Source organism: Sphaeramia orbicularis, chromosome 6 (genome assembly GCF_902148855.1).
Source record: "Sphaeramia orbicularis chromosome 6, fSphaOr1.1, whole genome shotgun sequence".
Lineage (NCBI taxonomy): Eukaryota > Metazoa > Chordata > Actinopteri > Kurtiformes > Apogonidae > Sphaeramia > Sphaeramia orbicularis.
Genome location: NC_043962.1, coordinates 2,707,879 through 2,732,938, shown reverse-complemented (window position 1 = coordinate 2,732,938; position 25,060 = coordinate 2,707,879). Strand labels below are relative to the sequence as shown.

The window sequence follows — 25,060 nt, the reverse complement described above, 5'->3', positions numbered from 1 at the left end:
AAAAAAACTTATTTTTTTGCACACCGAGGTGTCAAATATGTAGTGGGACCTCCTGCTGTTCTTAAAATGTGCATGAAATGTCAGATTTAAGGCACTGATTTTCTGTAGTTCTGTTAAAACTGAATAAAAATGTTATCCAATTTATCCTTAAAACAAAAGACAGTGTCTAACTATATGAATATTTATTTTTCACACATTTTGTTCACAAGACCGCAACAGAATACACCAACAACACTTATAAAATCTGGAATCAATAAGTTAATGTAAACATAATGTTATTGAGCTGTACTGTGATTATCCCACCTCTGTCTGACCAATGGGTGTAGAAGTCTGTGTGAACGCTCCACAATTCCATAATGTTGATGATTACAGGCTGTCATCAAACAGAGGGCTTTCTACGATGCTTTAAGTGAAAGTCACTCAACCCTACATTTCTTATTGTTGTGAAACTTTGTGTCAGAGCAGACACCACTGTAAATACTGACTTCTGTCTGTAGTCATTTAGGCTCTGTTCACACTGCAGGTAAATGTGGCCCAAATCTATTATTTACCCATATGTGACCTAGATCTGATCTGTTACAGACAGTCTGAACTAATCTGACCCGGACCACTTTCATATGTGGTCCTAAATCTGAGCCAGACCACTTTCTTATGTGGTCCTAAATCTGAGCCAGACCACTTTCTTATGTGGTCCTAAATCTGAGCCAGACCACTTTCATATGTGGTCCTCAATCTGACCCAGACCACTTTCATATGCGGTCCTTCAGGACCTCTTTAGTCCATGTGGGTCACTTCAGGGCCACATTCAGTTCAGACTCTAAACTGATAGACGTCGTATTTAATGTGGAATATGAACCAACACAAACAAAAACAGATTTCACCCAAACATCTGAACTGTGCATTCAGACCTGCTGTGGGCGGAGCCTCAGTAGTTATTTTTGTGTTAATTGTGCACATTTTCAACCTTTCAAAACCAACAAAGCTAAAGGTACCATAAGATGATGAGAGCCAGTGCCTTCATCAACACTAAGTGGAAATTTAAACGCCCTTCTGTGCAAGAAACGATAAAAGAAAATTAAAACGTATATTTAACAAGTAATTCCCTTTATTGAACTGATGTTTGATTCCTGCCTGTCAAACCAACCTGTATTATTGTGATTCTGGTCCTCATTTATAATGGGGGGGGGGGTTTATCCACTGCCTCGTCCACAGCAGGGGGTTATTCTGCTGAACGTCCCTGACAGTTTTCTAATCTGCTCCTCTGTCTTCAACAGGTTATTTGTGATTTAGAACTCTTCTACATGGTCAAAACCTGTCAAATACTTCAAAGGACAGAACAGTCAAAACACTTTAATGTCGTTTCACCATCAGAATATGTTTGACTAAAGCCTGCAGTTTATTCCGTCTGATATGTTCATGGATTTGAAACATGTTTTATGTCCATTTTTGGCTGAACTGGTTACATAATAACCAACACAGAACATGCCTCAGCTTTAAACCCATCACCCACTGTGTTTTATTTCTCCACTGTGGTTTCCTCCAGGTGAATCGGTTGTGAGCTCAGACCATGGCCTACACCCTAGGCTCCACCACCGACTGTCAGACGCGCAGTGTCGGACCACAGCACTGCGTCACCCGCGTGGAGCTGTCCGTCACCGCAAACAGTCTGCTGGACCGAGACGTGGCCTCCAAGTCCGACCCCTTCTGCGTTCTGTTCCATGAAGTGGACGGAAACTGGGTGGAGGTAAGGGTGGAAACACAGTGGATGACCCCTCCCTCTATAATGGGGCGTGGGTTACTCCCTTTACTGCTGTGACCATCATGGTCCACAACCACATCAATACGAAGACCTGCACTCGGCACTACGATTAGTGTGACAGTAAAGGATAAGTGACGCTAACACACTCAAAGTTAAGACAAACAACAAAGTGAGAACCAGTAGGATATATTATCCACGACCCAAAAAGAACCAGTAGAATATATTATTTATGACCCAAAAAGAACCAGTAGGATATATTATCTACTGCAGTGTTTCCCAACCTTTTCTGAGCCACGGCACATATTTTACTTTAGAAAAATCACAAGGCACACCACCAAACAAAAATGTCACAAAAAGTGTATTTACTGAAATATTCTACAAATCTAGTCTCAATGTACTTACTTGGAGTGAAACCTGGACCTGTTCAGTTGAACACAAAGCTCATATTCCTGCAGGAATTGAAGAAAGACACACACAAATACTCCTCAACAGCTCTGAGTCTCTCTCTTTTTTCCGGGGGGGGGGGGGCAGAGCACATCGGGGCACATTGTCACGGAGTGTTTGGAACAAGAAAGCTGAGAGCGGTTCGTCAGCGACCCCTCAGAGGAACCTCCGGATTGAAGTCCGATGTGTAATAGTATGGGAGGGATATCCCCCCTGCCCCAGCCTGATACCTGGGGTTTGGGGGTTACTCGCTAATCCGTGCGTCACTAGTGAGGGGGGGCTTTATCTGCAGAACGCACCACATCGGGGCTGGTTCACTTTCACTTTTATTTTTATTTTTGCAAAGGCAAACAGGAGACTGTTGTGGTTGAGTGGATCATTAGTGCGTCCACTCGTATGTATCTATATCACGCTGTTCTTCCAGTACCAGTCAGGTCAAATTGGATCATCTTCCACGGCACACCTGATGATTTTTTACAGCACACTAATGTGCCGCGGCACACTGGTTGGGAAACACTGATCTACTGTCCAAAGGAGAGGAGTTAATGCACTGAAATACAGGCTAATGACTAATATAAGTCATACATTTACAAACAGCCTCCATCCTGACTTGACAGTCTGGTTTATTCCAGCTCTATATGTAAAGTGTCATGAGATAACTTTTGTTTTGATTTGGTACTATATAAGAATTTGATTGATTGATAGAGGACAGATGCAAAAGGAGGTAGAAAAAGTAGAAAAAGACACAGCAATGAACAGAGTTTTACCTCCATAAAACAGGAGGAAAATGGAGAGGAGTGAATGAAGGATGAAAGTAGAAAACAGACCTGGTTGAACAGAAGCCTCATGTTTTCAGATCATACGGATATTTTCGGATCATACAGAGTCAAAGCCTTGTCTGGTGCGTCTCCATGTTGTTTCAGCTCCAGCTTCAGTAAGAAGTCGATAACAGAGAAGGACACTGTGTGAAGACTGAAGGGGCTGTTGGAGGTGTTTTCAGGGTCACTTCTTTCAGCCTGGTCCTGCACAGGACCACAGTGTCTCTGTTTTTACTTTGAGGACGTTACATGTTGTGAGGCAGATCCAAACCCGTCATGTCTTGACCATCTGGCATGAGCATTGGCGTGCTGAGCCCAGTAGGTCTGGTAAGATCTGGGAGAGTATTTCAGTGTTACTCTGTGTTTTAAGGACGTTTAATTACCACAAAGTAAGTTTTGTGTCTGAGTAGTGTGGTTTCACAAATACACCAGTGTACTGGTATTACTGACAACATGAAAAAAAAAACAGCTGTAATTACAAAGAGAAAAATTTGGAGTTGTCAGTATTTATTAGTTATTACCGTAGTATTTGACTGATCTGACCCACTTTAGATCATATTGGTCTGAATGTGGAAACTGAACAAAAATCATTGTTAATATCTTAGTGTAATTTTCGTATTTCACACACTCATCCACAGAGCTGGACTAAACCCTTTGGTGGGCTGGATTTGGCCCCCGGGCCATATGTTTGACACCTGTGGTCTAATGGAACTGTTGTCGTGCTTAATGCTGTCAGTGGAAGTGGTGCGTTTGTGACAGTATGTGGTCGGTGAACGTCGCTGACTTCAAACCTCAGCTGACTGTGACCTCTGCGCCGCTCCCTCCGGTCCTTTTCTCTCAGTCCATAGAAAAGCAGCTGAAGTGAACAGATACTGTAAATTGCTTGTAGGTGTGATTTTGCTTTTGTGCCTGTGCATGTTTGCCCTTTCCGTGCATTCTCAGCCTCTCCTCCATTGGGAGCTGAGATAGACTGCAGTCCCTGAAGACCACACACCGCACAGAGTATGGGTGCACAGGATGAATGTTGGCTGCGTTTGGGCTCTATAGACTGTTTTTAATGTATTTATGTGTATGGCATGTTCCGTACAGGCAGCAATGGAACACGCAGGGATTCACACCCCCAGAAACTTACATTTACACAAGACGTGTGTGTGTGTTTATAGATATATGCTGAGAATAAAATAGAATAGAATAGAATAGACTTTATTTGCCATTTGGACAAATACATAGCAGTATAGGCACATTGAAATTCTTGTGCGTTTCCCTGAGTCACGGAGTTAGAAAAAGATAAAGATATGACAAAAAAGACAGATACAAAACATAAACACAGCTAAAACATATAAAAAACAGTTACTGCACAGACAAGCACATATACACATTTGTAAAATAAAGTATTATTAAAAAAAAAAAAAAGTAATAATAAGAGTACTGAGAGGTAACAACAAGTTATTGCACATTCAATTAAAATACTGGAAGGTAGAGCAGGTGAGAGAGAGATAGATATAGACGTAGATGTATATCTGTCATATTTACGGGTGTGTATTGGCAAAAATCTGGTGATATGATACAAATCACAATAGTAGGATCACAATATATCATGATACTGTTAAAACGGCGATTTTTTTCGTTTGTTTCTTCTTTTTTTTTTAATGATTATTTCCTTGAAGAATTGAATTACACCAGAAATCTGCACAAATACTAAACACATTTTTATTTGATCCCAACAGGATCTAATGCTATATCACAAAATGTTCTTGTTTTAAAACTTAAATTATATTTTACAGACATTCCAGTTTCAGATCCTGTTCAAATGTTCATATTCTATTAGTTCAGAACTAACATCAGAACAGTATTTGAGTTCAATCCCAACAAAGGAACGAACATTATTTAATAAGAGTGTTAAATAAAAATAAATAAAATACAAACAAAAAACAAAAATGAACCTCCACAATTCTGAAATGAAATATTGCGATATATTGCAGAACAAATATTTTCTTACAGCCCTAATCATATTGTAGATGAGGTGTTCATTTCACCATATTCTTAGATGAACTAGGGCTTGTATATGTTTTACCTTCTGTTCCAAACTGTGCCTTTGCCAAGTCCAAGTGGCTTCACATGGAGCTGTGACATTTCATTGTGTGGGGGTGCAGTAGTGCCACTGTTGCATTGGGTTTGAAAGACCCAAAAACACACAAGCTGAACCGGTGTTAGCGTCACAATCTAGTCCAGGGCTGTTAAACTCATCCTAGTTCAGGGGTCAAATTCAGCCAGATTTGGTCTGAAATGGGCCAGACCAGTCAAATAATAACATAATTATATATAAATAATGTCAACTCCAAACATTCCTTACATGATGAAAATGTTTACGTCTACAAACTGTCCTTTAAAAAACATGAATAACACAAACAACCTAAAATTTTCTAATAAAATAAGTGCAATTTTACCAATATTCTACCTCAGTTTATTATTTCCACGTTCATTGTAATGTACAGATCACAGTGGATCTACAAATACAACATTTAATACACTTAAATTACATTAAGACATTTCAGGTTTTTCATATTTGTTCCGGATATTTAGCCTACTATTTTAGTGAAGTGATAGTTTGTTAATGTAAACATTTTCATGTAATTATACTTTTTTTTTTTTTTTTACATTACTTTTACTATTATGATGGTGTTTTATTGGTCCAACCCATTTGAGATCAAATTGGTCTGTATATTACCTAGAGCTGCACATTATATGTTTAAGCATCGCCATCATGATGTACAAGTGTGCAATAGTCCCATTGCAGGTCCTGCAATGTAGGAGGTAAATGAACTCAACATGTTCTCATCCAAGTTCATCCTGGGTACCTGACACACACTGCACACAGAGATCCACCAATCACAATAATGAGTTTGCCGAAGCAGACCATGCCCCCTGCACATGGAGTGAGTCACTGGTAACAATATTGAAAAACTAGAAAAGCACTCAGAGAGCGCAGACCTCCACCAAGGCAGCTCAGTGTCCCATGCTGTGATCTACTCAAAATAATACCGAACGAAAATCATTTTTTGGGAAATGGCTGTTTTCTCCTGGATCTACCTCCATAGTTGTTGGAAACAAATTTGTTGGCACACTTCAGATTTCACACTGTCATGGCTATATTTTGGTGTTTGTTGCATGTCAATACCATAATTTGTTCCCTTGTTAGGATGAAAATTCCAGAACTCCACTATTTTTTCCTGTTCTGGATCATGGTATCCAGAATTTTGTGAGGATCCAGATCAAATTTCAATATCTTGTAGAACCTGTTGGGAACTTATTTTGTATTTTTTTTTTACCAAGCACTGTGACCGTTCATTGTGGAGTTACACATACATATGTTGAAAATATCCCTATCTCCCAATGATAAAGAATCCTTGTAAAAATTCCTGGATCTAGACAGTGATCCGGATCATTCCCAAAATCTAATAATTTGTTACTCGTCCCATTTTGGACATTTCCTGAAAATTTAATCAAAATCCGTCCATAACTTTTTCTGTTATGTTGGTAACTAACCAACCAACCAACAAACAAACAAACTGTGGCAAAAACAGAACCTCCTTGGCAGAAGTAATGAGCAACGAACAAGAGAAAATCATCGAAAACAAAGACTTGGTGCCAAAAAGAAAAGCAGCGTCAGTTATGTGGAATTATTTCAGCTACAGAAGGATGAAACTGAAACATGTGAGAGGAAACACAACTAATTAGTTCGACCATTTACGTCGGCACCACACAGATATTATATCCTCCTGAGTAGTTTTTCATATCTCGATAATATATCGCAGGGTTAAAAAAAAAAATAACAATGTCAGTTTTTTCGAATATCGTGCAGCCCTAATGTGACCCCTGAACTGTGTAAATGATTTTAACATCCTCGATTGTTCATATCTTCAGTAGGGATAGGAATCGAGAACCGATTCTTTTTGAGAACCGGATCCCAGTAGCTCGATTCCTTGGAATTGTTTGCCTGCCTGCTTAATGATTCTGCTTATCGATTCCTTCGTTGCACATGTGCGATGATGTCATGCATACACTGCATTGTTTTGGTCAGAATGTAGCCAACATGGCGTTGAGGCAGAAATGGTCTAAAAAGATGACACCAGGGCCACTTTAACACTCTCAGAGCTTCCATTTCTTCAAAAGGGTCAAATCCTTCCAATGTGATGTGATTCATATACAAGAATGTCACATATTTGATTCGCTACTTAGCCGCACTTGTGAATATAGCGGCAGAGTGAACACTAGGCTGTCATCTGGGCCCAGTTCTGGTTCTGGTGCGGGAAACAAGCATCGTCCCCCCTCAAATACAAGTTTCCGAAGGTAGGGGAAAGGAAATGAAGTGCACAACAACGGGAGACGGGCAGAGTCGAACTGGTTCCACGCAGTGGAAATGCTGCAATAGAGGATTTGGTAAAGGGTCTGTAGTTTCACTTTCACTGTACACCCCCCCGCTGAACTTATTTGTACATACTGTATATGTTATACTTTCTGTGCAGATGGAAATATAAAAGACAGTTAATACAAACACACCTGTTTGTACTCTTTTATTCCCTCACCCACTGAGAATCGATAAGAGACTCGATAAGGAATCGGATCGAAAAGCAAAATTGATAATGGAATCGGAATCGTTACATTCTTATCGATTCCCATCCCTAATCTTCTGTGTCATTTTTGCATTTCACAGATTCATCCCATTGGCCGGATTGGCCCCTTTGGCAGGCTGGTTTTGGTCCACAGACCATACGTTTGACACCCATGTTCTAGAGAATTCCACAGAAACACGATCTGAAATCAATACAAGCAGAAGTTCAGGCAGTTTTACTTCTTTTTCCCTTTCTGCCTGACTCTGTATGCATGAGGAATTCATATGTGTTATTTCTTCAGGGGGCAGAAAACGGAAAAAAAAACCATGATGTTTAAGTTGAAGATGCTGGAGTGGAACATGGTGATGAAGTTTTGGTGCGTGTAGGCAGCTGCTTCCAGGCTTTTCTGTAGCATACCATTGGTCAACAGGCCAAGCTGGGTTTGGTGTGTGTGTGTGTGTGTGTGTGTGCGTGTGTGTGCGTGCCTGTGTGTGTAGGCGAGCGCCTCGGGTTGTAGCTAGCTGTTGGTCAGCAGGGCATGTGGCTCCGATGTGAAATTGCCAACGGTTTCCATGGAAACGGGAGGGGAAACAAAAGCTTAGCGCTCCTGTAGTGAGGGAAGGAAGGATGGAGGAGGCGAAATGAGGCCCGAACCTTTTCTCTGATATTATGCACAGCTCGCCATTTCTCTCACACTCTTTCTCACTTTCTCCGAGCCCCTCCTGTTAGCTTTGTTTTCTTTGTCGCTCTCAGATTGTCTTTTTTTTCCTTTTTTTTTTTTTTTTTTTTTGCCGCCAGTCTTACCTCCTCTTGTCTCCCTCCATCTCACTTTCTGTCTGTCTTCGTCTGTCTTGTGAGATCGAGGTGTAAGAAGCAGCTGGGTCCGTCAGGGGAAAAAAGAAAAAAAAAAACAGGGAGAGAGGGTTAGAGAGGGTAAGAGTGTGATAGTGAGGAGGTGTGAGAAGGAACGAGAGATGAGAGGGGAAAGAGAGGAGGACACGGAGAAGAGGGAAAACAGTGAGATCATCGGAAAAACAAGTGAGATTGAACATGTGCACTGCGAAGGAATGTGTTCGACGACGCAGACAATGATTGAAAAGCACGATAGCAGCTCAAACTGGTGTTAGAGAGGCTTTAAAGAACATGAGAGGCCGACAGAAATGTGGATCTCAGCTATGCAAATGACACAGCGCTCAGTTTGCAGACTACTTGGGCTATTTTTTAAATCCTTTCATATTTTCTTCCCCCCTCTCCAAACTCCAAATCCTAATACTAATCTCTGCCGTGTTGAAGACACAGATACAGTTTATGACTGTAAAACTGCAAGTGAGAACTCTGGCGTTTCCTTTTTTAGAACCTGTTCCTACTGTAAAGTGCAGCCTTATGTATCCTTGAACCTCATTTTGCTTTTTGCATGTGCCTTTTTGGCTGGAAATGGAGCGTTCAAGGACAGCGTGTGAATGCACAGCCTCTTATTGCTGGTCCCCTGTTTGGCCGGATTTGTCTGATAGTCGCTTTCATTAACCTCCTCATTCCCAAAACACAGACCACTCTCAGCCAGTCATCAGTCCAGTTTTCTGACACTTAGGACTGGAACCGATCCTTAAAAGTCACTTCATTCATACTACTGTCATCGTTTAACCCTTTAAACCAGGGCTGTCAAACTCATTTCAGTTCAGTTCCACATTCAGCCCAATATGATCTCCAGTGGGCCGGACCAGTAAAATAATACCAGTGAAAAAAATAAAATTACATTATGATAGGGATGTAACAATATGAAAATTTCATATCACGGTTATTGTGACCAAAACTATCACAGTTACCATTATTATTGCGATATTGTTGAAATTGTGCTCAAAATGTTAGAAAAGTACTGATATGCACACTGAAATAATTTAACCAAGTTATAGTTTAAAAAATAAATCAATAAAATTTAATAATAGCCACAGTATACTTTCTGTTGGCCGAAACATTAAAATATTAACATGTAAACAGTCAAATATACAATGTGTATTAAAGATGTCACCTTATAGATACTGTTTGACCATTTTCCAGATCAAGTTTGAGTTGTTTGAGTTTCTTTTTCATAGATAGATAGATAGATAGATAGATAGATAGCGCCTGGAGTGCTGCTGCTTCTCCAGGAAATGAGCAGTGCCATTAGTTTTCAAAGTGCGGTAATCAAACACGGTTATCATGATAATTAGAATTTAAACGGTAATACTAACTGTCGAGAATTTTACCGCGGTTTATTGTTATACCGGTAATCATTAGATCCTTACATTGTGATAATGTTTACATCTACAACATTTCCTTAAAAGTCTGAATAACGTGAACAACTTGAAATGTCTTAAGAAAAACAAGTGCAGTTTTAACAATATTCTGCCTCAGTTTATCATTTACACATGTGCATTACAACTGACATTACAATTACAAATACACAAAACATTTAGTAACAGGTAGAGTATTGATAAAATTGCATTTACTTTTCTCAAGACATTTCACATTGTTCATATTTCTTTAGGTTATTCACATTTTTTGTAAAAGGATAGTTTGTTAATGTAAACATTTTCATGTAATTTAACTTTTTTACACTAAAACAAAGATAAAATCTGCAGTTGTCATTATTTATAGCTTTTTGTGACAGTATTTTTCTGGTCTGACCCAATTGAGATCTAATTTGTTTATATGTGTCTGTATGGGGAACCTGAATTAAAATGATTTTGACACTATTGATTGTTAATATCTTCAGTGTAATTTTTGCATTTCACAAATTCATCCTACAGGCTGAGTTGGACCCTTTGGTGGGCTGGATTTGGCCCCCAGGCCACATGTTTGACACCTGTGCTTTAAACCCTCAGTCTAAAATGGTCCGTCTGAACTTTTTTTCTTATTTTTCTATAAAAGGTTTGAAAATATGCTGTGAGTCCGTCCTTTTGCCCATTTTTCCAGAACACTTAGAACTTTCAAAATCTAGCAGTCATTTACAGTTTAGTGCATGTTATAATCCTGCTCAAACGGCTTCTTCTCCATCTTCTAGTGCAGGTGTCAGTGAAATTACCATAATGACCCAATAAAACCTATAAAGCTCAACGTCGTAGGTTTCAGAAACCGTTGGAATTTTTCCAATTGAACAAACAGTTCCATCCATCCAAACTGCACATGCACAGGGTGTGTCAGCCCTGACACGTCTGGGTTTAAAGAGTTAACAGATCAGTGGTAGGTACTTCTGGACCACTGCACCTGTTTTTAACTTTTCTATTTGTTTTATTGTGATCGGTTCTGCTGTCCATCCTGTTTGTTTGTTGTACATATAATCGGTTCTGTTGTTTGCTCTACATCAGGGGTGTCAAACACACGGCAAATCTGGCCTGACAAAGGTTCCGATCCAGCCTGTGGGATGAAAATGACACTGAAGACAAATGGTCAAGGCTGTCCAGATCCTTTTAGTTCAGGTTCCACATACAGACCAATGGGATCTACAGTAAAATAAGAACATAATAACCTGTTAAATAATGACAACTACAAATGTTGTTCTTGGTTTAATGTGAAATAAATCACATTACAGTATGAAAATATTTACATCTACAAACTATCCTTTCACAATAAAATGCAAATAAATGCATAAATGAAAACAAATAAGAACAACCTGAAATGTATAATTGTACCAATACTTAGTCTGTTATTAAATGTTTGGTGCATTTGTAGATCCACTGTCATCTGTACGTTGGATTAATATTAAGATGAGAGGTAATATTGTAGAAATTTTTCTTATTTTAGTTCCAAAGTCCAACATTTTAACAATTTTCTGCCTGTTACCAAATGTTTGTGTAACATTGTGTAATGCACATCTGTAAATAAATTGAGGCACAATATTGTTAAAATTGCACGCATTTCTGTAATGAAATGTCATTTTTTTCAGGTTATTCACATCTTTTTTTTTTGTAAAATGTTAATATTTTTCATAATTTAATGGAGGGTGGGGGGTTGTACTATAACAAAGAGGAAAAACTTGGAGTTGTCATTATTTCTGGGTTATTTTGTCATTATTTTGCTGATCCGTCCCACTTCAGATCAAACTGGGCTGAATGTGGAACCTGAACTAAACTGAGGTTGACATCCCTGCTGTACATGTGACCTTTGCTGCTATTTATTCTGTTAACCCTTTCATGCAGGAATTATGAGAACCTTAGTCAAGTTTTTTTTTTTTTTTTTTTTGAGTGTTTTTTATTCCTCCTTAGGCATTAAAAAACAATGCAAGTGAGTTATTTTTTTGTGGAATTAGAAAAATGTTCATGCTTTTAATTTTTGAAGTAAAGAAATGTGTTTAAAACCCAATATCAGAAAGTGATATGAAAACAATGAAATAAAAACATTTTTAATGCTGATAATCTGATGTCTTCTCACATTTTAACATATTCTAATGCTAGTATTTACTCACTTCATGGAGATAATATGCAAAAAAAAACCTTTTTGTCTAACAAATAATTGATTTACACTAAAGCTGCAGATCAGCTTTATCAAGAACAGCACAGTTACACTAACTGTATGAATGTCAGTGTATGGGATGGTGCATAAGTATCACTGTGTTGGCTGATATGGAACTAAAACGACAAAACCCATTAATATACAAGAGAACAGCTGGAGAAGAACTGCCCACTGGAGTGACCACTATGCATGAAAGGGTAAATGTGCTGCTTCTTGGCTGGGGCATTACTGTAAATGAGAATCAGTTGTAAAGGTTAAACAAACAAACAAACAAACAAACAAACAAACAAACAAATAAATAAATACATATAACAGTCAGTTCAAACAGGAGTTTTAAGAACATACAGGTGGGACTAAACTACTTGACTGCGATTGTTTCCCAGTCATTTGTTTGTTTTTGTGCTGCAGGTTTGGGCTTTTTTACAACTACCTGCCTGATGTGTGAGTAGTTGAAACCACCCGGGCTTGTCTCATTGATTTAGCCTCTTAGCGTCGAGCTTAACGGCTGTGTCTTTTCCTCTCAGTTCGCCAGAGAGAAACAGAAAAACTGAGCTCACCCACATTGTTTTCACAGCGGTCATTAAATTATACTTTCATTTCCCAAGTGCATGCGATCGCTTAAAGCCACACAAATATTTACCGCTAATAGTCTCAAAAGTCCTTTTATTGCCAGAAAACAATGTAATTACAGTGTAGAAGTGTAAAACCACATCCTGGGAGTCAACACATGCTTACGTAACACACTTTCAAATAGAAAACACTAGATATATTCCCCCTAGTTGCTTTAAATCTATAATAGCAGAAATCTTCTGGATCGACACCTACAAATATGACAGAAAAAAAAAGTCAGAGAAGCAAAAATACACAAGCGTGTGGTGTTGGATGTAGATGTTGGACCACAGTCTCAAGACACTGACATTATCAGTGCTCTGTAGTACACACATCTAATAGTAAACACAGGCAGATAAAAATAAAGGCAGCACAACAGACAGAGGATGCACCACAGGTTTGTTTTTCCACTGCTAACTGAGCCAGTGCTGTGTGCTTCAGTGTGTCTAGCTGTCATAATGCTCCAGTAATATCAGTTTTTATGCAAACAAAAGTTGTGTCATCACCTCGGCTCTCTTCCCATGACTCACCAGGATGGATGAGTGCTGGAAGCGGCTGAAGTTAGAGCCCTTTCAAATGGATCTGCAGCCTCTAATGTCACAGCTGAAGTGTTAACAAATGTCTGGGATCACTACAGAATACATGCTTTGGATTCTATTAGACAGAGTCAACGTCACAGTCCACCTCAGCGCAGTTGTTCACGCAGTCTGGTATCAGAAAAACACTGAATATGAACAGAGGTAAAAGAGGAGAACAGAGGAGGACAAATGTGTGTTTGTGCTGTAGGTTCACAACAGAAACGATTTAAAAAAATAACCTTGACTTTTACTGAATACTGTGGTTGAAGACATCCTTTGAGTCAAATGCTGCGTTTCCATTGCGTGGTACCGGCTCGACTCGACTCGGCCTTTTTGCGTTTCCATTATGAAAAAGGACCTGGTACCTGGTGCTAGTTTTTTGGTATCACCTCCGCCGAGGTTCCAAGCGACACTAAACCGTGATGTGTAAACACTGCAGACCACTGATTGGTCAGACAGTTTTCTCTGTGACCCGCCATTTTACAAAAAACAGATGCAGAAGTCGGCAGTAAATACAGCGGTACATTAATCCACATGATAACAGCCCAAAACTACACCATGGTCAGTCCAGGAGATTCAGTCTGTTGTGGCCAATGTAAAAATTCAGACGAGACAACATGCAACGAGTGAGTTTTCAGCAACTCTCTGAGCAGACGACACGGAAATAATGTGTCACATCGTTATGACGACTAGGTACTGTAAAGTCAGTAGTATCCTGGAATGGAAGTGGTCTCCAGGAATGCTGAGCCGAGTTGAGCTGGTTCCATGTAGTGGAAACGCGGCAAAACCGTAGACGCTGATGGTTGAAGACATTAAAGGTGCAGGAGACTTTTGTAACGAATTTTTCCTCAAATCTGTCAAACCTCAGTCATATCCTCAGTATCATGAATCTGTTCGTCTGTCTGTCATTACTCAGCTGAATCTCTTGCATTACGGTGAACAGTTTCTTAGTTCCATCCACCAGAAACAAACCATGTGTTTACAAACAGAGCCGGGAGGGAACTGGGCATCTGAGGATTTTTGTCACAATGTGCATTGTGGGAAGTGAAGGCTCGCACCACCGCCTTACAGCAGCAGCTGGAACAGACAAAATCGGAAACAGCAGGAGCTCTCTTCGCTCTATGCATATTCCTCCAGCCATTAACGCGTTTCAGCCATTTACGTGTTGTGTTTGTTTCATCCATATGATATAATATGGTTGTGCTGCCGCTGTCAGGTGGCTGCACGAACCTCCCTTTCCCACAATGCACGTCGCGACAAAATTCCAAAGATGCCCGAGTTCCCTCCCAGAAAGTTGGCACCAGAATTTTAAAATGAAAATGATATAGTGGTGTGTGCTGTGGTTTGTAGTCACCTTTGTGTTGTTTGATTTTGTTTGAGTTGAACTGCAGTGGAATAGAAGATGAAATAAGAATGGAAGCAGTAAAAGAACCCAGAGTCTGGATTTATCAGGAAACCATGATGCTCCCATAGACTGTGTGTGAGATAAACACTGTCCACTGAGCAGGTCATGGTGACTGGAGAGAAACATTCACAAAGAAAAGTGTTCTGAGGAGCAGAGGATTAAAGTCCCAAAGCACTTTCTCATTTTTTCATCTTCCTTTCGGTGCTTTTCGGATCAGGGAAGTCGGTAGCGTTCAGTCTGTGGGGAACAGGAACGTCTGTCACATTCCACAGCAGTGCATTCTGTTGTTCTGTTGGTGGTGTTGTTTCAGTTCAGCTTCAGTCTGAGTTCATAAGAGGATTCACAAGGAGATTTAGAAGAGCTCCACACAAATATTGGACTACTTATTTGGTGGGTTCACATCTGATTTCCACTTGGAATGGGATGACATTCACCCTTATTACACAGCACAGGTGTCAAACATGCGGCCCGGGGGCCAAAACTGGCCCGCCAAAGGATCCAATTTGGCCTGTGGGATGAATTTGTGAAATGTAAAAATTACATTGAAGATATGAACAGTCAAGGATGTTCAAATCATTTTAGGTCAATTCAATCTGAAGTGGGTCAGACCAGTAAAATACTATCATAATAACCTATAAATAATGAAAAAAAAAGCTGTTTTTTTTCTGGCCCGCCAAAGGATCTAATTTGGCCCATAGGATGAATTTGTGAAATGCAAAAATTACACTGAGATACAGTATTAACAATCCTTTAGTTCAGGTTCCTCATTCAGACCAATTCAGTCTTCAGTGGGCAGAACCAGTCAAATGCTATCAGAATAACATAGAAATAATGTCAACTCCAAATGTTTCTCTTTGTAAATGTAAATGTTTTCATGTATTTACACTAAAACAAAGTATAATTTCACAAAAAATGTGAATAACCTGAACAAATATGAACAACCTGAAGTATCTTGAGAGAGGTAAGGACAATTTTAACAATATTCTGCCTGTTATTAAATATTTTGTGAGTTTGTAGGTCCACTGTGATCTGTACATTGTAATGTACGTGTGTAAATGATAAATTGAGGCAGAATATTGTTAAAATTACACTTATTTTTTCAGTTTGTTCATGTTATTCACATCTTTTGAATATTCATATATGTATATATTCATTATGTAAATTTACTTTTTTTTGCTCTAAAACATAGAGAAAAGTTTGGAGTTGACATTATTTATATACTATTCTGTTATTATTTTACTGGTTCGGCCCACTGCAGATCTAATTTAGCTGAATGTGGCCTCTGAACTAAAATGAGTTTGACAGCCCTGCATAAAAGGATTCACAAGGAGGTTTAGAAGAGCTCCACACAAATATTGGACTACTTATTTGGTGGGTACACATCTGATTTCCACATGGAATGTCTTGAGATTCACCCTTATTGTACAACACAGGTGTCAACCATGCGGCCCGGGGGCCAAATCCGGTCCACCAAAGGATCCAATTTGGGATAAATGTGTGAACTGCAAAAATTACACTGAAGATGTGAACAGTCAAGGATGTTCAAATAATTTTAGGTCAATTCAATCTGAAGTGGGTCAGACCAGTAAAATACTATCATAATAACGTATAAATTATGAAAAAAGCAATTTTTTCTCTTTGTTTCAGTGTCAACAAAGTAAAATTACACAAAATTGTTTACATTTACAGACTAGCCTTTTACAAAAAATGTGAATAAGAGCAGCCTGAAATGTCTGAACAGAAGTATGTGGACTTTTACCAATATTCTGTCTGTCATTAAATGTTTTGTGTATTTGTAGATCCACTGTGATCTGTAAGCTGTGATTCACATGTGTAAATGATAAACTATGGTGTAATATTGTTAAAATTACACTTATCTTTCTTAAGAATTTTCAGGTTCATATTTGTTCATGTTATGTTCAAGTACAGTTCGTAGATGTAAACATTTTCATTATGGAATTTTACTTTTTTCACTCAAAAACAAAGAGAAAACTTTGGAGTTGATATTATTTATCACTTCTTATCCTATTATTTTACTGGTCTGATCCATAGGGCTGTGTATCAGCAAAAATCTGGCGATACCATACAAATCAAAATACTAGAATCATGATACAATATATCACAATATATCATGACACTGTTAAAAAGGCATTTTTTTTGTTTGTTTTTTAAAAAAACAACAACAAAAAACATAATTTCCTAGAAGAATTGTACTACACCCAAAATATGTACAAATACTAAACACATTTTTATTTGATCAGAACAGGATCTAATGCTGTATCACAAAATGTTTCTAATTCTCCTAGTTTTCAAAGGAACTACCATCTGCCTCTCAGACAGTAAAATGTGCTTTTAGGATGCTTCAAATAACCATTAAACAGTGTTAAATAATAATAAGTAAGATATGAACAATAAAGAAACCCAAAAAATGAAAATGAACCTCCATTATATCTGCATTTGAATAATACGTAAAAATATCCATACAGCACTTTTTAATATCGATACAGTATTGTGAAATGAAATATCATGATATGTTGATGAACTGATATTTTTTTTGCACCCCTACTGGCCCACTATAGATCAGAATAGGCTGTACGATGTGGAACTGAACTAAAATGAGTGTGACACCCCTGTTATACAGGATGGAGCAGTAATTTATCCTTAACAGCTGCAGTAGAACTGTTGAGATTTAACCCCATCTCCATTCAGACGGTGTGTTGTCTTCAGTCAGATAATCCTGTCCAGTTGCAGAGTCAAGGCGTCCCTCCTCTGACATAAAGATAATTACCACAGAACTACAAGCATCATAAAACAGAACAGCAGTGTGCATGACCGTACTGCCAACAGCGCAGTTTAATACACTGGTATTGCACTGTTTTAGGAAACAGTGCAGTTTAATACACTGGTAATGCACTGTTTTAGGAAACAGCGCAGTTTAATACACTGGTAATGCACTGTTTTAGGAAACAGCGCAGTTTAATACACTGGTATTGCACTGTTTTAGGAAACAGCGCAGTTTAATACACTGGTATTGCACTGTTTTAGGAAACAGCGCAGTTTAATACACTGGTATTGCACTGTTTTAGGAAACAGCGCAGTTTAATACACTGGTATTGCACTGTTTTAGGAAACAGTGCAGTTTAATACACTGGTATTGCACTGTTTTAGGAAACAGTGCAGTTTAATACACTGGTATTGCACTGTTTTAGGAAACAGCGCAGTTTAATACACTGGTAATGCACTGTTTTAGGAAACAGCGCAGTTTAATACACTGGTAATGCACTGTTTTAGGAAACAGCGCAGTTTAATACACTGGTAATGCACTGTTTTAGGAAACAGCGCAGTTTAATACACTGGTATTGCACTGTTTTAGGAAACAGCGCAGTTTAATACACTGGTAATGCACTGTTTTAGGATTTCATTTCAAGGATTTGAGGAGAAAACTGAAGAGATCAAGTCACAGGAGTTTCATCTTTATTCCACTGGATGGAGAGAAAGAGAGAGAGAGATTTTGTTCATCATCATTTCATCTGCATAATTACTGTAAATGTTCTGCCTCCAGATTTCTGAAGTGTTCTGCTGCTTGGCAAGTGTTTGACCCTAAAGAATACTTCAAAACTTTGACTTACAACCAAAAATTTACCTTTAAACCTCGAGGAATTAATTATTTGACATTTACTGTGATAATTAGCAACACAGACTGATATGACATCTGAATATTTATATCATGATAACACTTCTATCCACCATTCATAGACTGAAAGGAGCCCAGTCTGTCAAATATTATGTTAATATTCTGTTTGTATGATGTAAAGTGAACTACCAACAAAAAAAAAAGGATGGTTTTCTGGTTCATGTCAACCTTCTCAAGATAAGGTTAAATTTCATTGCATGTTCGGAATAAATCACTAAATAATAAAATAGGATAAGGTAACATAAGATAAAAGGCCTTATTGTCATTGTATTTTCATCCAGTGAAATTTGGGTGCACCTCCGTAAAGGTACTCTAAAAACCATTCATATACACGTATAACACACAAGGGATAATACTTTTTTTTTGTCAGTTAATAAGTTAAATATTTCAGTTAATAAGTTAAATATCTTAGTTAAGTTAAATATTTCAGTTAATAGTTCAATATTTCAGTTATTAAGTTAAATATTTCAGTTAATGTTAAATATTTCAGTTAATGACTTAAAATATTTCAGGTAAATTAAATATCTGTTAAGTTAAATAGTTCAGTTAAATTAAATATTTGAGTTAATAAGTTCAATATTTCAAGTTCAAATATTTTGTTAGTAAGTTCAATATTTCAGTTAAATTAAATATTTGAGTTAATAAGTTAAAATATTTCAGTTAAATATTTGAGTTAATAAGTTCAGTATTGGAGTTAATAGGTTAAATTTTTCAGTTAATAAGTTCAAAGTAAATACCTAACCCACCCAACATGCCTGTGAAGTATGTAAACTCTTTCTTTAATGCATGTCGTCTTAGTTTCGTCTCCTCCTGTTGGTTCCAATCGCTCTGTTCTGTTCTGTATCCTATTCACTCTCCTCCAGGTTTTTTTTACGCTGCCTTCATCCAAAGTGGAAGAATGCTAATGCGTCATCTAAACGACTTAAAATACTGCAATAAAATGTGTGATTTCTGACACATCAAAACAAACAACACATCAAACTGTGACAGGATAGATGGTTTCATTACCCAGTATGTGTCATGGTATCATACAGCCCAGACTACGCAGAGCAGAACACTAGAGAACACAAACCAAACCATGTGAAGTGTTTCTGAATGGACACAGAGATGGAGTCCACTTCCTGAGCGCTGACATCACCCATCCATCCTCCATCTGTGCCAGTAGTAGAGGGAGGCCCATTCAGAAAGGCCTTTAAGGTTGGCTGTAGGAGAGGAGTGGAGACAGGCCACACATGTCCTGACCTGGTCTAATTCTGACCTGGTCTAATGGTACATAAACACAGAGGACAGAGGGTGAGTCACGCTGGAGAGGAGACAGGAGAGAGGAGCAGGCCACAGACTGTTAGTCATCCAACCACCCCAGCTGCTGTAGAGGACGGACATGGACTCTCACTGAGCTCTTACACCTACCCACACACTCTGATCTGTCTGTCTGTGGGCCGTCCAGTCCAGTTTTTGGGTTCATGGAAACAGGACCCACCTGAGGAAGAGTGGAGAACACTAATCCCATGACCTACATACTGACTTTAGGAATCAGATGACTATTATTTTAGTTCAATTTCTACATTCAGACCAAAGTGAGCTGAAGTGGACCGGACCAAGGTTATTATCGAAAACTAATGAAATGATGAAAACTAGCATTGAAAAAAAACTTTTTGTTAACTGAAATAAATAAAAACTATAATTAAAAGAAAAAAAAACATAACTAACTGGAACTGTATTGTGTTTACAAAACTAACTAAAACGGATAAAAATTATGGATAAAATTCCCTTCGTTTTCGTCTTTGTCAATGTCGGATTGATACGAAATCGATTTATTTCCCTTGAACTTTCTCTGTTGTCACCATACGACACTTTTTGGACCGTCACTTGTGTTCACTTGTGGTTTCCAGTCGTCTTCTGGTCCCCACTCTACCTGGGAACATGGAGACTAAAGTTGGGAGAAAGCAGCAGAGTCCTGTCTGGGATTTATTTGAATACGACCACAGAGAAGAAGAGAAAAGAGACCACTGAACTACAACTAAACTAAAACTAAACTAAAAGTAAGCATTTAGAAAAAATGAAAACTAATAAAAACTATCAAACCTGCTCTAAAAACAAATTAAAATGAACTGAATTAGAGAAAAAAAAAAAGTCAAAACTAAATAAAACTAAACTATAATGACAAATCCAAAACTATTAGAACCTTGGACTGGACCAGTTCAAAAATTACAGTGAAAAAAGGAAAATGACATGATGAAAATGTTTACACAAACATGAAGAATGTGAAATATCTTAAGAAAAATAAGTGTATATGAACACATTTCCTTCTATAGCTCAGTTTCATTTGCAGTCACTGGCAGGTGGATAGAAAAAAAAAAAGGCTCCCATTGAACTTTTGTGTGGAAGTCATTCATTCATTTGACTTTATTTACTGTTTATAGCTCGGCCGTACTGAAACAGCTGTGAACAACTTGAACCCAGTGTTTGGAAAGAAGTTCCAGGTGGACTATCACTTCGAGGAGATCCAGAAGCTCCGGTTCGCCATGTTTGATGAAGACAAATGTGCCACGCAGCTCTACGAACACGACTTCCTGGGAGAGTTCATCTGTACTTTGGGAGTGGTAAGGCAGTATTCGTAGTTCCATTCTACTGAGAAATATTAAAGATACAGCTCTGGATAATTGTGTTATTAATGTTTTTATGTTTTATTTGTCTCTTTTATTGTCATGTAGATTGTGTCCAATAAGAAACTTCACAGACCTCTGATCTTAGCCAATGGAAAACCAGCTGGTAAAGGGTCCATTATGGTGAGAATGCTGTTTTTTCTGTAGTGTGTGCATCATCTTTTAACTCTTTACTGCTCTTATCCTGATTAGGGTTAGTTACTGATACCTGAGTTTGCTCCTAAACATACACTATTCACACTGTGAATACTCATGTCAATGCCACAGATACAGGATGTGTTACAGTTAGGGCTGTGACAATGTATCATGATACTGTTTAAAAGGCATTTTTTTGTGTGTTTCTTTTGTTGAAATGATTATTTCCTTGAAGAATTGAATTACAGCAGAAATCTCCACAAATACTAAACGCATTTTTATTTGATCCCAACAGGATCTAATCCTATCTCACAAAATGTTCCTGTGTTCAAACTGAAATTCTGTTTTACAGGCATTACAGTTTCAGATCCTGTTCTAATGTTCAGATTCTATTAGTTCACAACTAACATCAGAGCAGTATTTGAGTTCAGTGCCAACAAAGGAACGAACATTATTGAATAAAAGAGTGTTAAATAATAATAAATAAAATATAAACAAAAAAGAAAGACAAAAAACAAAAATGAACCTCCACAGTATCTGCATTTGAATAAATACCTAAAAATATTGATACAGTTCTTTTTATTATCGACAGTACTGTGAAATGAAATATTGAGATATATAGCAGAACCGATATTTTCTTACACCCCAAGTTATAGTATATAAAAGGAGCAAACAACACAAGGAAACAGCTGATAGCTTATATTTGTATTTAAACAGGGTATGGATTCAACATTTAATCTAAATCAAGTCAAATCAAATTTTATTAATATAGCATCACATAACAAAAGTTATCTGATGACACTTTACATATAGAGCCAGTCTAAACCAGACTGTTAAATCAATTTACAGAAAACAACAGAATCCTCCAGGAGCAAACACTTGGTGACAGCAGCACACACTGAAATTGTCTTGTAATGAAAAAAAAAGTACCAGGATAATTTCAACTGTACTGTCGAGTTATTTACCAGCAGTGTGAGGATCTTTGGATATGATGCATTCAGGTACACATCTGTGAAATCTGTATTTGTATGGTCCCTGGAGTTAAAACAACAATGTGTTTTTTCTTCTTTTCCCTAAGGCTCCTTTGTTATTCTTCCACTACAGCATTTTAAAGATTAGATACTAAAATGTAACTATAGTCTATTCATTACTAAACACACAGAGTTTTTAAATTCTCAGAGTAAAAACATCCAATTAGTGTCAGTAAACGCAGCAGCAGGTCTACTCAGGTCTGCGAGTGCCTCTGGTTTTACTGCAGCTGTTTTTATTTATCACACACTGAAAATGCCACCGGTCATACAACATGTCATCTAAAAGTGTGAGTCAAGAGCACTGGTACCATGATAAAAGTACCATTTTAACCACAGGATGGTATGATACCACACACACACACACACACACACACACACACTGTAGTGCATCATCAGTAGTTCCAGGGTATGTGATGTGGCCACAGTCTGTGTTGTTTATGAAAATGGTGATGGCAGAGCTGATGTAGCTGTTGTTGCGGTTGGTGCTCCTGCTAATGTCAGTGCTGACGTTCACAGGTGCCAGTATTTTTGTAGCTGCTAATGTTGTGCTGTAATGTTATTTTAGATAACAGCTCAGGAGCTGTCTGACAACAGAATCATCACTTTAACCCTGAGTGGGCGGAAACTGGATAAGAAGGTAGGCATTTAGACCCACACACACACACATACACACACACACACACACACACACACTTAGGATGGAAGATGCAAATATCCACGTAAACACACACATAAGCACAGCCCACACAGACAGTGTTTGCAGTAAATGTTTTCACACTTTTCACCTTTGTACGCCAACTTAATGGGCTATCAGGTGCACAGTTAGCTGCAAATGAAATCCACGTAGGATGAGTTTTTTTCACAGTTTATTCTCGGTCAGCGTCCTTTGGAGTAACTGTTGGTTTGTGGTGCAGAGGAGAACGGCAGCAGTTCAGAGGTCCAGTGTGACTGTGATGTCTTCCAGTCTGATGTGTGCCTGCTGTGCAGCCTCTGCTTATACGGCCAGGACACATACGAAGCACAACAACCACACCATTTCACAGTATTATCACAGAAATATGTGCTAATGAAACAAACTGAATGCCAGGCAGAGACTCAAATCTAAATCTAAAACTCATTCCAACAGAACAGCCTACACTGGGCCACAGTTTTAGAAAGGATCTGCCTCACATTAAATGTGTTACATGTAGAGCTGCAATCGATTAATCCATTAGGTGCTTGAAGTGAATGCAAAAAGTCCCAATTCAATGAATCGACTGGAATTGATTTAAGAGAGATGTTCTATAGCAGTTTTCCTGAATTGAAGCTTCTTTGTGCGTCACAATAAGCGTCCATGTGAAACACAACAGTGGAACCAATGTTTAACAGCAGAGAAATGAAGGAAACAAAGCTTTGATTCAGGAGAATTGTGGTTGAATGATTTTTTTTTTATCACTTTGAGTCGATTAATCGTTTCAGCTCTAGTTAAATGTTCTGTATTTGAATCAGATGAATGGAAAACAAATAACCAAAGTGTTGGTTTACTGATGTTTTCCAGGTATATGATAAAGTGTTGGTTTATGCCCATTTATCCAATAGATTTATAAATGTTCCACAAGTAGAACCTGTAAAGCAGAGGTGTCAAACATGTGGCCCAGGGGCCAAATCCAGCCCACCGAAGGATCCAGTCTGGCCCTTAGGATGAATTTGCTAAAATTACACTCAGATGTTAACAGTCATTTTAGTTCAGGGGTCACATTCAGACTAATTCAATCTCAAACTAGAAAAGCACTCGGAGAGCGCAGACCTCCACAAAAGCAGATCAGTGACACACACACCCCACACCCGATCACCACCAAAATTTAGTCCTTTGTTCCTTGTGCCAGTATCAACATTTCCTGAAAATTTCATCCAAATCTGTCCATAACTTTTTGAGTTATCTTGCACACGGACAGACAGACAAACCAACAGCAACAAAAACATAACCTCCTTGGCGGAGGTAATCAGTCAATTCTGTAAAATACTACCGTAGTATCCAATAAATACTCATAACTCCACATTTTATACCTTGTAAATGTAAACATTTTTATGCATTTACACCAAAACAAAATATAATTTTGCAAAAAATGTGAATAACCTGAATAAATATGAACAACCTGAAATGTCTTAAGGGAAGTGTAATTGTACCAACATTCAGTCTGTTCTTAAATGTGTTGTGTGTGTTTGTAGATCCACTGTGACCTCTACGTTATAATGTACATGTGTAAATGATAAACTGAAGCAGGATATTGATACAATTACACTTATTTTTTCAGTTTGTTCATGTTATTCACATTGTTTTAAAGGATAGTTTGTAGATGTAAACATTTTTGTAATGTAATTTTATTTTTTCACTCTAAAACACAGAGAACAGTTTGGAGTTGACATTATTTATATATTATTTATGTTATTATTTTACTGGTCTGGCCCACTGCAGATAAAAATTGGCTGAATGTGGAACTGAACTAAAATGAAAAAAGTCCATGTATTGTCATGTGCAGACAGGGTTTGAAGTAGATCTGACACTAATATTCCTTTGGACTTAAACTCATTCTATCATTAATTCTACAATTTCACATTTTGACCAAAGTCTGTATCTGTGAAACTACAACCAACCAGTATTTAGGACTGGATTAGTCTGGATCACAGACTCACACCTGGTCCACTAGCACTGCTTTTATTCAGAACCATTTGACACTTTTAGACCAGTGTCATTGTTTCTGCATTAAACACTACCAGGGATGTAATGATATGAAAATATCACATCACGGTTATTGTGACCAAAATTATCACCGTTATCAT

At 38.1% G+C, this 25,060-nt stretch overlaps 1 protein-coding gene and 1 pseudogene across 2 annotated transcripts in view; both read left to right on the top strand.

Annotated features, from left to right (window-relative positions):
- The window catches only part of LOC115421684 (CCR4-NOT transcription complex subunit 1-like), a 969,367-nt pseudogene that overhangs the window by 327,305 nt on the left and 617,002 nt on the right, over window positions 1-25,060 (top strand).
- cpne2 (copine II) overlaps window positions 1-25,060 on the top strand; it is a 106,232-nt gene that overhangs the window by 8,288 nt on the left and 72,884 nt on the right. For both annotated transcript variants that reach the window (XM_030137670.1, XM_030137669.1), the window contains 4 exons: window positions 1,544-1,744; window positions 20,832-21,011; window positions 21,123-21,197; window positions 22,806-22,877. In XM_030137670.1, coding sequence (XP_029993530.1) covers window positions 1,568-1,744; window positions 20,832-21,011; window positions 21,123-21,197; window positions 22,806-22,877 — 504 coding nt within the window. In that variant the 5' untranslated portion in view covers window positions 1,544-1,567. The remainder of the gene's footprint in view (window positions 1-1,543; window positions 1,745-20,831; window positions 21,012-21,122; window positions 21,198-22,805; window positions 22,878-25,060) is intronic.